We start from the raw sequence: 17,180 nt of genomic DNA, 5'->3' as shown, positions 1-17,180 counted from the left end.
CAACAGTGCGGTAAAGCGACTGCAATACTGCTCCTGCTGCCCCAATTCTCCGTCCAATCTCACGCTCCATTGTTCCCTCACTCGTGAACAGGACCCCAAGATACTTAAACTCCTTGGATTTTAGGTGACATAGAGACCCTTAATGTGACCCCTTAATACTCCTAGCTAGCATAGCGGGAAAATTCTCCAGTTTGTAGAACTGGAAGGTAGAAATTCTTATACCTTACAGGCAGTGGTTGAACAAACTTGCATCCCATAGCACACCCGAAAAGATTTTATATAATGTAAGGAAAAAACCAGCAAAATATCAAAAAATATGGGGCCCATTTATGGAATTACTACCAGTACTACATGTTGATAAACCATGAACATTTGAAATGTTTGAAATGAATATACTTTGAAAAAAAAGCAAACAAGTGCAAACGAGGAATATTTTTTTAATAATGTCTGGGGGACGTGTATTTTCATTTATGCGTTTTTATTTTTCTTGACATTGTAATGTGTTATGTGAAATTTAACAAATGCTTTCAGAAAAATATCTGTGAAAAAACATTCTCAAACGACAGTAACATAGCTCTTCCTCCTAGAGTGCTCCCTGGAGGTCATTAGCCTGTAAAAATCTAGAGATTAGTCACGTTTAAGTAACAGGTTCCAAAGTATGTCAAAAAAACAGCAGCTTATAGTAAGGAATTTACAGTAATAAACTAACAAACACCATTTTTACTTAACGCTAACTTGTACAGGTCCACATCCAGCATGTCCACCATCACATCAAGAACACATTCTCTGGTATCAGGGCCTCCGTCAGTCTGTCTCGCATAACCTCCTTGGTGGAGTATAAGGGCAGAATCAGCAAAGAGTGACATGTCAGAGACTCAGGGTAGTGCTGGTCAGGACAGTCAGTCTGGACTTGCTTTACTTCAATTAGCATTTTGATCTGGTCCATTCCAAAAACAGGAACCCTCCTAAAACCAGTCAGAAACCCTGCGGAACACCACCAGAGAATGAACTTCTATGCAGCCAGAGAAGCTAAAATACTTCCTCTTTCCTCTAAGTAAAAATACTTACATATGAAATCTTTCCTCTGGTCTTCAGTCAGTTCTCCAAAAACCTCCCAAAACATCTGTATGGTGGGGTGGTCAGCTTTATATTCACCAGTATAAATTGTGTTCTTATTGTAATAAGAAGAAACAAGCATGTAAACATACTGTTAATTAGACAGAAAATCAAAAGGAGTTTGAGTTTTTGATCTCACCTCTTTCAGCTTTGTCCAGTCAAAGGTATCTTTACCAACTAGCAATTCCTGAAGCTCTTCTGCCCGAAACAGCTTCACCAAATCTTGATCACACACCTGGAAGAAACCTCGCTTGAACTCCTGGAATGCACCGTCCACCGATGTGTTGAATACATGGTTCACGTAGGCATCCACAAACTCCTTTCTATGAGGGGTGCGACAGTGGGGGGCATCAGTGGGTCAGTGGTAGAGCGGGTCGTCCAATGTTCCAAGATCGGCAGTTCGATTCCCGCTCCCACCCAGTCACTTCGGGCCGTTAGCTGACAGGGGGAGGAGTCAGCTCACCTCCCGAGCACTTCCGAGACGCTCTTGAGCAAGACACCGTCCCCCAAAACAAACTGCTCATTGGAGGCGCACCATGAAGGAGCTGCCCGCAGCTCTACTTTCCCCCCATGCCCACAGTCCTCTTGTATGTGTGTGTTATGGGCGTGTACACACTAAGTACAGATGCATGCAACTCCTAACCTGTGTGTACAGTAGAATGGACTCCTAATTTCCCTTCGGGGATTGATACAGTTTATAAAATTACATTTAAGAAATTATTATCCAGATTTAGGGGGCATCACGGTGGTAAGGGTGTGGCACAGTGGCGCAGCTGTCGCCTCACAGAAAGGCGGTTCCGGGTTGAGTCCCGTTCTGCGCAGAGTTTGCATGTTGTCCCCATGTCTGCGTGGGTTCTCTCCATGTTCTACAGCTTCCTCCCATCTCCAAAAACATGCGTTTCAGGTTAACTGGCTAGTCCCAAATTGCCCGTAGGTGTGAGTGTGTGCGTCTAAATTGCGTGTTTTTGGAGGTTGGAGGAAGAACCCGGAGAGAACCAACACAGACACGGTGAGAATATGCAAACTGTACACAGAAAAGACTCAAATCCAGAAACTTCTTGCTGTGAGGCAACAGTGTTACCCACCGCTCGACCGTGTTGCCTAAGATCTCGGAGTAGGTAAACTTAAATATTTTCAAAGGCTTACTTATTTTGACTCGTCACTTGCTTTCCAGGACATTGGGGATCGAGGTCAACCTCTGTCCCATCCCAGTGAATCTGTTAGTGAATTATAAAGGAGAGGTTGGTCAGATCACAGCAAAACATCTGGTATACAGTAATCCCTCACGCATTCGTGCTTCAAGATGCACGGCTTCGCCTTATCGCGGATTTTTAGTGGTCATGTGACACCGTATGCACATGCTACTAGCTGACAGCAACCACAAGTGTGCTACACTCCGAGACTCACGGAATGCAGCGCACTTCCGTGTATTAAAGAAACACTTAAATGGGAAAAGGTAATACAGATTTAAGGTGGTTTAATATCAGTATGGGGAGGGTTGATGAACGTTTAGATTACTGTAAATAATAAAATAAATAGTTTAGCAGAATTATGTCATTTGCGAGTGGTTCCTGGAACGCATTAAACGTGAGTAACGAGGAATCCCTGTACTGTGAGAAGATAAAAACACCGACCAAAAAGCTTATGTAAAGGTTCTGAAGGACATCATCTTCATAGTCTAAAACGTCCTGCAGACTCCTTCAAAGAAATGAAAAGAAACTTGTGTCAATAACCTTTATCTGGACTTATATTAACTGAGTACAATACTAATAATCTATCAATACAATGAATAATTACAAAGAGATGAATGACCTTCCAATATTGCTGAACTCCTTCAAGTCCTCAAGTGTTGGCTCAGCATCAAGTAGCTTCTTGAACAGCACCAGTGGAAATGGTAAGCGCATGATACACTGGTTGTACATGGCCAATCCACACAGAACCCCCAAAACCAAGAACGTTTTCTTGTCCTCCTCTGTGACCTGACGAAAATAGGAGCAGTGAAAACCTCCAGACGTTGTTCACGATCAGCTGACTTGTCACTGACACGATCAGTGACAAGTCATATTCTAGTATGAGGACACAAGTATGTCTTACTTTGGAAGGGAACCACACCAGGGTTTTGGAGTCATCAAACATGAACATGCCAGATTGAGTTGACACCATATCATTAAAGACATGGTGGAAAAGGTCACATTTGTACACATTTGAGATCATTGGGTCCTCATCCAAATAGACCTGAAAGACAAACAGAATTCATCTATTAGATAAACACTTGGATATGATATCATTCATCTTCCGAACCGATTTTCCACTGTAGCGCGTCACCGCGGAGCCACACAGAGACAGACAAACACGCACACACACACTCACACACACACTCACACACTACGGGCAATTTGGAACAGCAATTAACCTGAAGCCTATGTTTTTGGAGGTGGAAAGAAACCGGAGAACCCGGAGAGAACCCACCAGACAAGGGGAGAACATGCCAACTGCTCTGCTACACAGAGAGAGAGTTGGACTCGGAACTGCCTTGCTGTGCAGCAATAGTGCTACCCACTGCACCACCGTGCTGCCCGTGGATATGATATCTACAAAATAATTTGTTTATGCATAAGCAATTCAAAACTACATACTGACCACAAGCATGTTCTTGAAGGTATCAGGTGCGGCAGCAGCCAGTTGTGTGAAAGTGTCTTTCCAAAGTGTCGCTCTCTTCAGCCTCAGTTTTAAGTGATCAACCAAAGGAGGCATTTCAAAAATAATTCTCAGGAAGCTCTCTGGACCTGCAATCCCCTTAAAAAAACCCCCGAACTCTTATTTTAAGTCCAAAACACACAAAATAGCGACACAAAATACTGGTGCTAACAGGCTCTAGTGCTGCATCACAGGTTAGCATACGTATTAAACCACAAAAATGACAGCTGATGGCCAACTAAGTTGAATTTAAAAGCTTCTAATGATTAATATAATCCATCACCTGCAGCAGAAATAGCTACAAAAATATTAAGTGTCAACAGTGTAAGATACACTACAAAAAGTAGATATTCCAAGATGGCCAGATTTTAGGCCCACGGCTGATACTTCATGATGTGATGTAATGCATTTCATTAATTAAAGCAGCAGATATTAGGACCCTTACTGTATGCAAAAATACAACAATCAACAATGTAAGAACATGACAATCATCTTTACAAGTTCTTATGAGAAATAGTTAGGCATTTATACAGACACAAAGCAACTTCAGGTTTCACTTGAAGTTAATGTTCCTGATGAAAGAAAGAGTACTCTCCTTTAAGCTTGTTTTTCACATGTAAATATCACCTGGTAAATGGACTACTTGTCCACTGGCTAGTCTCTGTAATGCTGATGACAACTACATTCTGGTGGAAGATAACTGTGGAATTGTCACTACCACACAGCATTTTCCAATATGACTCATTGTTATAAACAAAAAGACCAAGAAAGCTTTAATCTGGTTGCTGACATACAGTATAGTGTCATGCTAGAAGAGTTGCCATAATGATTAGTGGAAGAAAACTAAATATTGGGGATTGTCCTGATAACATTACTCTCTGTTACCTTTGATCGCGCAGCAACATAGTCAAAAGCATACACCTTCGATGTCACGTCCATCAAAAAGGGGAAGTCCAACAGGAATTTGGTTTGATTATCTACATTCTGAAGACAAAGAACTAATCAGTTTAAATAAGCAATTCATAATTGGACTCCAACAAATAATAGAAACAAGTAAAACGTTTAAAAAAAAAAAACTGGAATGGATTTTCATGTCATTGTGAGAAGCTTGCTAAGGTTTTTACCTCCAGTTGGACCAATTCCAAGAACTCCACATCAATTTGAACAAGCGTCGGATCAAACTGCAAACAAAATGTTTTTTCTGGGATCCTCGGACATCCTGCAATCCTGTTGTTGGCCTTCAGACAAGAAAATGTATGTAGTGTTACTCAAAGAATGGTAGAAAGGACAATTAATATGACAACTGATGTAGTTTAGTTTTGAAAAACAAAGACAACAAATACTCACATTGTACATATTCTGGAGGACCAGCAGTAAGTTAATCACTGTAGGGTGGAATGACAAATGAACCAAACCCAGGCGCTCAGAGACAGCATTCTTCCAAGCTTCAACATGTTTAATCATGGTGGAAGGTGACAGTGAATACCACCAATCTCCTGAGGAAGACATCGTGGAGATCTGAAATCAGGATGTTGTTTCATAGCTGGACAGATGCCACAAATGTGGAGGTCGGGTTGTACCACCAACATCGGTACTCATTACCAATCAATCAATAGAATCAGGATTAAATAACAATATTAAAGCGTTAGGAAAGTGTTCAAGGTTTTAAAGAAGTCCAAAACATTTATTAATTGAGATAAAGTAATAATATGACTTTACATTTAAAATTTAAAAAGGACTTTGGTCCAGTTCTTCTTCTTGGTGAAACTCTTCTGACGTTGCCTCTGGTTCAGGAGTGGCTTGACACCAAGAATGACACACTTGTATTCCATTTCCTGGACAGGTCTGTGTCTAGATGATTTCACTTTGAAAATATTCCCCTTTTTTACATACACCTGTATATAATGTGTTTACACAAAACTAACAATAGGGAACATGTGATTATCCATCAGCTACTCTATAACATAAGGGCTTAAAAGCAACAGAAACTGAAGTCTCTCCAACCAAACCTGTTTTTCTTCTTGCTCATATAGTTGAGCTTTTGATCATCATTATTGTACGATGTAAACAGTCTGATACTATAAAACTACTTTAAAATTAAAAGACAAAGTGTAGGTTTTCTCTGCGGTTTATGAAAATCTGGCTTAAAGAGGTGGGCCGACAGTCATGATTTGATCGCAAACAATCTGGGAGGAAATCCTGATCCAGTACGCAACATAAACAAGTGTGAACCTAAAGTTTACAAAAAGATAATTACACTCTATCCCTGTTAAAACCATGATGAACTTAAGCCCCTCAAACAGTAGTAGTTATCTTTCACAGTACCTATGACCTGAAGACTTTCCGGTGAGAGTCTTTGCATGGCAGCAGCAGCATTCACTGCCAATTCTTCGCTCTGAGTCACATGCAGAAGCTCACTGAGAAGCAAGAAGATTCTCAACCCCTCCACTCCCACTGGCTTCTCAACAAGAGAGGGAAGCAACAGTAGAACAGCGTCTTCAACCTGCAGAAAAAAAAAACAGCGTAATAACCTAGCAGGGGACGGTTGATTACTGTCACATATGATACATGTCAGCTTCATACCTCCATCAAAATATAATCTTTTGTTGCCAGTTTCTCAAAAGCCTGTTGTGCTAGTGACAGGTTTAAGCCAGAGTACTCTGGTGAGGTTTGGAAATGTTTTTCATTGCTGTGAAGACAAAAGATACATTGAAATGTAATGTAAGTTTCCTTTATATAGAACTAAGAACTGAAAAATTCACATTGATATTTGGTTTTGAGGGAATGGATTTCACGGGTATTAATAGTGACACACAAATGACACTTTCACCCTTTTGAGGTGTGATGCTACGATGCACATTGAAGTTAACAACTGAGTGACACTAAGACACAATCTCCCTTTCACACAGTGTCTTCATCCACAGCCAGTGCCATGAGCAGCTAACCACAAGAACACAGTTTTACATTCTGTACCGAGCACTCCTCAAAATATATGATAGATGTCACACTAGATCCTTAAGTTTTGAAGGGTGTTAAACGTCACACGGTCTCACAGAACTTGAGCACACTACTCATAATCACACACCAGAACACGGTTGTTCTTCCCTTGTATTGGTCAGTGATTAAACAAAGGTGTTGTAGAGAAGGGATTTCATTCCTGATCTCTGTGGTTAAGTTATGTAATGCCTGTTTGGGACAGTACAACCCACTGGCGTTGCGCCCGGAGTTTGCCCCGTCTCACGCCCTAAGACAGCTGGGATAGGCTCCAGCTTCCCGTGACCCGCTACGGCAGATAAAGCGGTTCTGAAAATGAATGAATGGATGAATGAAATGTTCTCTGTTGTTCCTTGATTTCTGTAACATTCATGACATCAAAGTGACACATAAGAAGTAAAAAGCAAACTCTGGTTTTTATTTAAGATACAAAATGAACTTCATATAAATAGAAGTCGTAGAATTACTCAGTCACAACCATGCATGTAGATGCAGTGATGTATTTACCTTTGGTCCAGGAAAGACCGATTCCAACAGGATGCAGAGGAAATAGTCTTGAGGATGTCCCTGTGAAGGTTTCATACGGACAATCAGCAAGAGAATAACAGGAGTAAAGTAATGGGCCATTCTACAATTCAATTAAAAACAGACAAAATAATAACTGTGACTCCATCAAACTTACTTTTTCAACTCTTGCCGTGATTTTGATTTGCGTTTAGACATCCATTTATTAATCCCGCTTTCAATGCAATGATAAGATACATTATCAGTGTTGGCCTCCACACCAGCTCCCTTTGAAAGACAGCAGACAGTATTTCAGGTTGAGAAAATGTGTCTTGCATGTATAAAATTAGGGCACATTTGTTCTCAGACCTTTTCCAGTCATGGTTTGCACTGAATATATGTGTTGGTACCTGAAGCGAGGTGCATGTTGCAAATGAGTAGTTTTCTCCTGCATAGATGTTATTGATTATCAGAACATTAGTCGCATCTGGAATCAAAAGAAAACAAGAGTCAGTTGTGTGGGATAGTTTAATGACATGGTTTCCCCTGAAATGTATTTAGAATACCATCAGGATCTGTTTTTAGAAAAGAAAATACTGATTGATGCATTTTGCCACTCCAACACAAGTTCTTTATCATCAACACCCCCCAAAACTCATTGGTGTTGTGATGAGTTTCCAGGACCCCTGTCTCAGTCACAATGACTTATACAAAATGTGACAAATGCTTTGTTGAGAGCAGCACCTCTTCAGCCATATCCAGTTAATAACACAATTTAAAATGTCCCTATCATTTGGAGATGTCAAGTCTTACATGCCACTGTACCTCTATTAATGCAGGTCAGTCGTCTGTCCGTCACTTAGAACCATTACAAATGTACCCTCAAAGCCACTTTGATTGCTTTTGGAAATGTCACCTTAATTATTACTACAGTTAGGTGTTAATCTTATCTTGTTTTATTCTCTTTTGCATTCTAAGTACATAATATATTTGATTTGATTGATAATTAATTGAATACTTTACCTCTTGGCAGTTGAACTGGTAGCGGCACAGATGGATGACTCTCCTGTCTATGTCCTAGCTGGCCTTGTTCGTCACACCCAAAGGAATAGACCCTCCTGGAAGCTGTTAACGCTAATGTGTGATGTCTGGCTGACACAAAAATATATTTAATTACCAGTATTGTTATGAGCACATAAAGTGTTGCAATAAATCTCTACTGTTGATGGTGTGGGGTGTGGTCAGCAGCTATATTTGGGTACTGTACCGTCCACATGCAATCTTGGTGACTTTTGTCCCCCAGAGCTCTGCAACAAGCCGAGGTCGTACTTCATCCCTGAATGAGTTGTGTCCAAGCTGTCCATACTTACCAGAGCCAAATGTAAACACCGCACCATTCTGAGGAGGCAACCAGACAACGCCACCTTTACTGTCATTTACATGTCTGGGAGAAGTTAGGGTTGTTTTCCTAGTAAAAAACATTAGTTTATTATTATTGTTTCTGCTCTCAAGTGTACTTTATGTTGTCAGTATCAGTGTACAAAAATTAAGTTTAAATATGAATAAAGGCTAGGTTGTGAAAATGTAATTTTATGATTTCAAGATTCAGCCATTGATAGAATAATAATGAACATAGTAACAATAACTTGCAATCTTAGCCAGGGTGTACCCTGCCTTTTGCCCATAGTCCTGCTGGGATAGACTCATGACCTGTACTTTGGATAAGCAGATGAATGAGACGATTACAGTTGTCTTGTCTACAAGAAAATGGATGGATGGATGGTTGGAGGGACACACACACACACACACACACACACACACACACACACACACACACACACACACACACACACACACACTCTAGTCTGCATACCTAGATGCTTGATTTTATGTGGATAGGTGTGAATGTGGTGTGGCAGATCATACACATATAGTTAAAATTGTTAACATGTACAGATGCAACATATAAATATTTTAAACTCATTTCCTCAGGAAAACTTAAATTAGTTCTAAATGTAATTTAACATTTTACATTGAATGTCTAACCTTCGTCAGGATGACGGTGTGGTCATTTCCACAAGAAACATCAACAGTTTTCTTCTTGTTCAAGCAGTGAATAGAAGTTGGTGTGTGTCTATCTGTAGACAAGAATTCACGTTTATATGTTTTGGATTAAATATCTATTGTATTAAATACACTTTCTTTACCTGTCCTGTCTCCCAGCCCCAGCTGTCCACAGTCGTTTCTGCCCCAGCCAAACACACCTCCAGAGACTGACAGGGCGAAGCTCTGCTCTCCCCCAGCAGATATCTGGACCAGGGGCATTGCTGACAGAGAGAGGAGGTGCTGGGGGGAGTGTGTGTCCTGGTGCTCCTCTCCCAAACCCAGCTGACCTCTGGAGCCCTGACCCCACGTATATACCTGGCCATCTGTTGAGGAATCACCACAACGGTCTACACACTCATTCCTGACACCCTGACACACCTTTAGTAAAAAGCATTCTAATACATAAATCAGCTTCATAGAGAAATTAAACATTTTACATTCATTATAAAATTAAAGCAAACTATTACCATCCTGTCTCAACACTGGATGACATTTTTTTCTTTCTGCGTCCTGTACCATTGAGCACATTAAATATGTTTCATTGCCTGGCTTCACTGTCTTAACACTCAGTATACTTACTATTACTGTTTGAAATTTCTTGCACAAAACAAAAACTCAAATGAAGTCAACACTGGTTGGTTCACTCACACAGCAACAAAAGCTGCGCTGACATGTGGACAGCTACTGTATTTCAGGTTGTTGCCTTCAACTCTAGTCTATGGGACTATTTTGCGTTTTTTTCTTGTGTTTTGACCGCAGACAGAAGAGGCCCCGTCACATTCTGGCCTTCACTTCACACATTAGACATTAGAAAATATCTGTTGTACATAACTGTACCTCTGGTAAGGGTAACAAAATGCTGGCTCCCACAAGCAACTTGAGAGACTGGTCTGTTCCTCAGGGCTTCTGGTGTCCTGAAACAACAGACACCATAGGACTGGTTGGTTGAAGAAGATCAATTCCAGCAAATAGTCCTGCCCCACAGGTCCTTTTAATTTTCATTTGTTCCTTACTTTCATTTATGGAATTCGCAGGACCACATATATCTTTGCTTCCTTCGCTTCAAGAAGGGTAACAATTCATCACCATCTCTCTGTTCATTTGCCAGTTTGTCACCAGAATGACTCAAAAAGGTCTGATGGAATTTCAGTCAAATTTTAAAAAAAGGAGATTGAGATCAAGCAAATCTGAATCAATGTACAGATCCTGGAAATTATTTGCGACCTTGGGGGTTGTATACCCCAAATTCCATCTGTGTCTCTTTGTTGAAAACTAGTCAAAATTTATGGATCCAACTTCAACAAATCTTTGCAGGGGTGGGATCCACAATCCAAAAAGAGGAATAGTTATCGCAGACATCTTTCACAAGTACTGTATTTATTCGAGTATAACGCGCAAAATTTTCTACCTAAAAAAGAACTCAAAGTTTGGGTGCGCGTTATAAACGAGGACTGGGGTGACACGCTTAGATGTATTAGTATACAGTATTATTTGCGCAATGACTTATTGGTCGAAGATATCGCTGACCACAATCGCAAAACATTGAATGCAACCACATCTCTCGACCCACAAAACGTCCATGGTCGATTTTTAGTAACAGTATTCAAATCATTTGCGTGGGCGATCTAAAATAAATTCATGATGGCTCATGCGCATCACTCCTGCAGAGGCGAGGCGTATCTAAGGAAATGGTATTCAATAATCAAATGCGTCATCAGCAGACCTTGTCGGATGGTGTCATTTCCGAGAATTCTTATTATCCGCTGTGACGTATGATGTTTGATTATTGATTAGCATTTTATTAGCTACGCCTTGTCTCTTCATTTCGTTTCCTCGCCTCGGCCACACTGAAACGTGAGTTACCGGTAAGCATTGCTGGTGTATCTGATGATGAATCGGACTTTGAAGGATTTTAAATACTGGTAAATATTGTTAATTTTATTTCGGTATTGTGTTCATAGTTTACGTTGTCAATAAATGATTTTTATCATGGACACACGTGTTTAACAATGTTTGGCACTTACAATGCTTTGTCTGAGCCGAGAAAAAGTGAAACAAAATTTTATACCGATTTTTAATCGAAAATTAGGGATGCGCGTTATACACGTGTGCGCGTTATACTCGAATAAATACGGTATGTGAAAACTAGAGAACAGACATCCACCAAGCTTTGCCTCATAAGACAAGCAAACAAGACAGACCTAAATAGGATTAAAATATTGCATCAGTGGCTCTCCATAGACGCTCTATGGAGAGTCACTGATAATAGGTTCTAGAATTACAAAAATATTGTTAATGTTACTCTTAGTCAAGAATGGAATTCTTAAGAAAAATAGAATATGCAGTCCCCATGACCATTAAGTAGAAAAAAATTCAATATACTGTAGGCACTTTTGCAAACTCAAGAGTTTTTTGTTAGTATTTGGTTGTCAGGGGGTTATTCAAAGTGTTAACACCACTTTCTGATCAAGTTGTGTATAACGTTGTCTCTTGGAACAAGAATGCATTTTTTATAATTTATGTCAGCTCTAGGCTTGGATGTTTATTCCTCATTACTTTTTCACTTTCTTCAACACCGTGGAACCCAGTGCATATAGAAGAAGATGAAGAATGTGATTCATATGAAAGTGTGCAATTAAAATGATCAGATCATTTATTGGGCTCACAGGAAAATCGCTTACAAGATTTTACAAGTCCTTTATACTTGAGCTAGTGAAAGACTGTAGTTGACGCTGTGTTTATTCATTTTGGTGTTAAATTCAACAGTTCTTCAGAAGTTACATGAGGTGAACGGATCCTGAAGAAAGTTATTGATAGCAAAATCAAATCAACAATATTCCTTTACATACAACCATGCTAACTATGATCCTACTGGTTGGTTGCTGATCTGTACTCAGGAATGTCTGTGTATTACAGGGTTCCTCCCTTAGACTTCATCCTTGAGGAGAATGAAGCTTCTTTGTTTAGCACAGACCAGTGAGATGAGAACACTTTGGTAGACCACTTGAAAACATGGAATATTCTGGGTTTTTAGAACTTGAATCTTCTCAGTATGAGAGCTGCATGTTTAGAGAATCCTCTCTAGGTCTACGTTTCATTTCGTAGGAATCTTCTCATGAATAAATATGTTGTTTGATTGATGAATCTGATCTACTCTTTCTCTTTTTCTTTCTCAAAATCAAACAATAGAAATAAATTCCAGATTATATGGGGAATTTTTTTAATGGTCTGGGCGGTCATCCTGTGAGCGCTGATCTATTATGGGACTGTGACTTCACTAAGTACTGTACTGGGGAAACTTAGTGAAGTTTGAGAGTCGTGTATTTTCGTCTTACCTTGGTATGAAACGAGCGTGACCGGCGTCCACGCAGAAGACAATGCCCGCCTCAGACAGCAGCGTGACGGATTCATCAGCGCAGCGCACAGCCTGGATCTTCACCTTACACTGAACGTATTCTGCGCGTCATGGAAACACAGTAGATGGTGAAAGGATGCTCATTCGACCAAATGTGTGTTCAAATCAGAAGGAAACTCTACCAGAACAAATGAAGACACGCTTACTCTGTCTCTGAACGGCTCTCGTCCCGTCTTTGCGCACCGTTGTGCGGATAATGAACGCGTTTCCATTACTTTTGACGAAGCCGACCGAACAGCGACCTACTGACAGATCCACGATGTTCATTCCGGGATCCAAAAGATCACCTGCATCCACTGACGCGGTCTTTTTCTGTCGGAACCCGTCTCGACAGTCTTCTCCCCATTGAAACATGTTTGTTGGAGTGACTGTAATCAATCAAGTTGTCCCGCAGAAGCGTTTTCTTCTCTGTGATGCGCTGGTACTGGAAAACAAAACCTATACAATTAGAATGAAACGAAACTGACTCCCAGCACGTCCGCGGCAGGAGGAGGGAGCTGTGCCGAAAAGGAAAACGAAAGTGAGAACATCACGGGTTTGACTGAACGACACCAGTACAGTACAACTTATCCTCCCAGTGGCTCATGGAACTTTAAATGTTCCAGTAAACTTCCAGTAAAAAAAACTTTACTTCATAACTGCACGTTTAGAACACCAGGGTTAGGAGTTAGGATGTGTCTGGAGAAGATATGGAGGAATACACACAATGTGTCATCTTCAGACGATGACGAAGAGCAAGAACAAGAAGAAGAGCAAGCCCCCCATCCTGTCAAAAAACCAACAAACAAACAAAAAACGTACAGTGAACAGTGAAGGACAAACAGGAAAGAAGGACCAAGCTTACTGTGATGAGAAAATCCTGGGTCCCACAAAATACACAACATGATATCACCTCAAAGTTTTCCATCGCACCAGCAATTAAAAAGAAAACTTCCTGGAGGGAACCCATTCAGTCTGAAACCAACAGTGGTTCTCACCTAGAAGAAATGTTACTCTCTGTTTTGCTTACAGTGTTTGGTAGAAATGTCAGACAGGAGAAATATGTGACTGTTGGTGTCAGGGACTGGAAAATGTTTCATACAAGAAACAAAACAGAAGATAGAAGATAAGATCTCAGGACTAAAAACCCCGTTCCTGTGTGAAACACTCAATGGACCTCAGAGATTTAACAAAAGGACTGATTATTTGTATTTATTTTTACATATTGATCCTAAGTTATTGATCTGACATTGCCTTCAATTGATGATTTTATACCAATCTCAAAGTCAAGTCAAAGTCAAAGTCAGCTTTATTGTCAAATGTACCATATATGCACAACATACAGCACAGATGAAATTGCAGTCCTCTCTGACCCACGGTAGACAGTGCAACAGGCAGTACAACACAGACAGTACAACAGGCAAAACAACACAGGTAGTACAACACGGGACAACACTGACAGTACAACACAGGCAGGACACACAGGCAAGACAACATAGGCAGTACAACACAGGCAGCGCAGCAGGCAGTACAACACAGGCAGTGCAACATGCAGTACAACACAGACAGTACATCAGACAGTACAGCACGAAGTATAAGACGAAACACAAGGGATGGTTAACATCTCTATACACTCTAATCTCACCGGGGAAGTGACGTGTGCGCAGTCCCTGAGTTGACGGGGGGAGGGAGAGATAGGTAGTCAGGTGCTGGGGGGAGGGCAGGGCAGGGTGAGGGTAGAGTTCAAGGCTATGGCGGGGGGCAGAGTAGGGAGGGAGTTGAGCCTCCTGACCGCCTAGTGAAAGAAACTGTCCTTGAGCCTGCTGGTTCTGGCCCGCACACTCTGCAGTCTCCTACCTGATGGCAGCAGGCTGAAAAGGCTGTGAGAGGGGTGGGTGGAATCACCTGCAATGTTGATGGCTTTGCGGGTGAGGTGGGTGTTATAAATGTCTGTAAGGGAATGGAGAGAGACACCAGTGATCTTTTCAGCTGCTCTCACAATGCGCTGCAGGGTCTTGCAGCTGGCAACGGTGCAGGTGCAATACCACACGGTGATAAGCTGGTCAGGATGCTCTCGATGGTGCCTCTGTAGAAAGTCAGCATGATGAGGGGTGGGGCTCTTGCTCTCCTCAGTTTGCAGAGGAAGTAGAGGCGTTGTTGGGCTTTTTTGGCCAGCGATGCGGTGTTGCGGTCCCAGAACAGGTCCTCGGAGATGTGCACACCCAGGAACTTGGTGCTGCTGACCCTTTCCACTGCAGCACCGTTGATGGTTAGTGGAGCATGCTGGGTGTGTGCTCTCCTGAAGTCCACAACAATCTCTTTCGTCTTCTCCACATTCAGATGGAGATTGTTGTCTTTGCACCACATAGCCAGGAGGCCCATCTTATTCCTGTAGGCCAGGGGTCGGCAACCTTAAAGGTTCAAAGAGCCAAATTGAACCAAAAAAACTAAACTCAAACCTGTCAGGGAGAAAAATTATGTGCTTTATATGAAGGCAACACAAGCTTTAACTGTCTATATTAGCTACATTAGCCTACTATCAGATTGATTAACTAGTCATAGTTAATGCATAATGAGATTCATGATTTTCCATGCATGCATTATTTTCCATGTTTACACACCTGCTGAACAGCCTGTCTGTTCACTAGTGATCACATCACATGACTCCTCACGTTTAATTGATAATGCAGGAGTTGAATTAATGTCCTAGATTTGCTGATTGGTGATGTTGCGTCTTCTTTCCTTCACTGTCTTTGCAGAGAGAAGCAGGTCTAACTTTCTGTATTGTTTTGTTTTCATTATTTTAATGAGTCCTCCGTGTAATCACCACCTATTGGAGATATAATCGGGGGGACTGTGTGTGTGTTGGAACCACCTTATCCACAGCGGTAACTCCGGTCAGAGAGCAGGCACCACACAGGGAACAGCTGATTTCTGGCACTGAATCAGTAACTTGCAGCATGACAGACCATAATTTCATTAACAACTCTGTTTTGTAGTTCACCGGCGCTTATCTGGTCCCGATTTCACCTCCTACCTGAAAAAACTGCCCCCCAGACAGGCCATACATACATAATATTACACATAATAAGGCTGAACAAACCCAAACAAGAACACACTTTTCTGGATTAATGATAATGACTACAGTATTCACATCGCTATTATTAACAGTCAATTAGCAGCCGGCATGGCTGGAGCGATTCACGTGACCAGACCAGACCAGCCTCACTAACGCAGCTAGCACGATTAGCGTGGCTAAGACCACCGGCCTCACTAGCACAGCTAGCACGATTAGGGAGGCTAACACGAGCAGCCTCACCAGCACAGCTAGCACGATTAGTGTGGCTAACACGAGCAACCTCACTAGCACAGCTAGCACGATTAGCGTGGCTAGCGCAATTAGCACGGCTAACACGATTAGCGCGACTTTCAATTCCTGTCTAATCTGTATGAACTCATATACAGTGATACCTCTGTACTCAACCGCCTCTATACTCGACCAAATCGGTGCTCGACCAAAAAATTCGAGTAGAAAATGTATCGGACCCCGAACAGATTTTCGGTACCCGACTAGCCGAGTCGACCCGAACGCGCTCCTCGGCTGCGCTCCTCGGCCAGCGGGTAAGCGTCAGTTCGACTCAGACCGCCAGCGGAGTAACACGTACGCAAATTACGTACGCAAAGACGTACGGAAATTATAGCAAAATATGAAAGTGGTGTACGAGCCATTTCCACTATCTTGAAGCAGAAGCAACTGACAATGGCCAGGTTCCTTCTTAAAGAAAAGAGGAAGGCTACTGCCCAGCCAGATTCACCTCCACGGAAGAGAGAGAGAAGGGAGAAAACCCCTGGAGGCGCGTTACCTAGCGTCATCATGGAAGGGATTCCCCTTCCATGATGACGCTAGTGCCATCAACCGCTCTCAAAAACGGGAGTAAATTATACAAAATGGTTTATAATGCTTTATCTTTATCATGTACTGCTTGTGCACATTTACGTATTCATTGTTGTTTAGATACACGTTCTTATAATATTTTAGGTATTTTTCTAAATGGTAAGAACGGATTAAAATACTTTCCATTATTTCTTATGGGAAAATTGGTTTGGTGGTCGAACAAATCGGTGCTCAACCACCACCTCAGAATGGATTATGGTCGAGTACAGAGGTATCACTGTATATGCTGAGTGGCCGCAGCGCTGCTTCCTTTATCAAATAAAATGTGGAATCCTTGTGACTCTCTCTCCCAACCCGACGCGGTCTGGCAGCCCTCCAGGACAGAGTGGTAGAGCTGCAGCTGACGGCAAGGAGTAGACCCTGGTAGACCTGCCCTCAGGTGGACAGAGATACCGGGAGTCTCACCCCAGTGGT

General features: G+C 41.8%; 1 protein-coding gene across 5 annotated transcripts; it reads right to left on the bottom strand.

The window, feature by feature from the left end:
• Positions 1-428: 428 nt before the first annotated feature.
• Positions 429-13,278, bottom strand: LOC137593672 (probable E3 ubiquitin-protein ligase HERC3). Of its 5 annotated transcripts, XM_068312587.1 has the most exons (23): positions 12,979-13,278; positions 12,753-12,873; positions 10,255-10,331; positions 9,519-9,740; positions 9,358-9,449; positions 8,579-8,709; positions 8,335-8,459; positions 7,722-7,798; positions 7,490-7,599; positions 7,315-7,374; positions 6,397-6,502; positions 6,139-6,316; positions 5,161-5,309; positions 4,938-5,051; positions 4,699-4,797; positions 3,757-3,912; positions 3,211-3,351; positions 2,929-3,095; positions 2,751-2,814; positions 2,263-2,333; positions 1,256-1,439; positions 1,069-1,171; positions 429-984 (listed from the first exon to the last, which is right to left on the bottom strand). In XM_068312587.1, exons 1-23 carry the CDS (start codon positions 13,184-13,186, stop codon positions 767-769), a joined length of 2,973 nt encoding a protein of 990 aa, XP_068168688.1. In that variant the 5' UTR covers positions 13,187-13,278; the 3' UTR covers positions 429-766. The 5 variants fall into 5 exon arrangements, with proteins under 5 accessions (XP_068168688.1, XP_068168689.1, XP_068168691.1 ...); XM_068312588.1 differs by lacking the exon at positions 3,757-3,912; XM_068312589.1 differs by lacking the exons at positions 429-984; positions 1,069-1,171 and having other exon boundaries at positions 1,303-1,759.
• Positions 13,279-17,180: the final 3,902 nt, after the last annotated feature.

The sequence above is a fragment of the Antennarius striatus genome, chromosome 4 (assembly GCF_040054535.1).
Source record: "Antennarius striatus isolate MH-2024 chromosome 4, ASM4005453v1, whole genome shotgun sequence".
NCBI classification, from domain to species: Eukaryota; Metazoa; Chordata; class Actinopteri; order Lophiiformes; family Antennariidae; genus Antennarius; species Antennarius striatus.
This window is presented reverse-complemented; position numbering and strand designations above follow the sequence as displayed.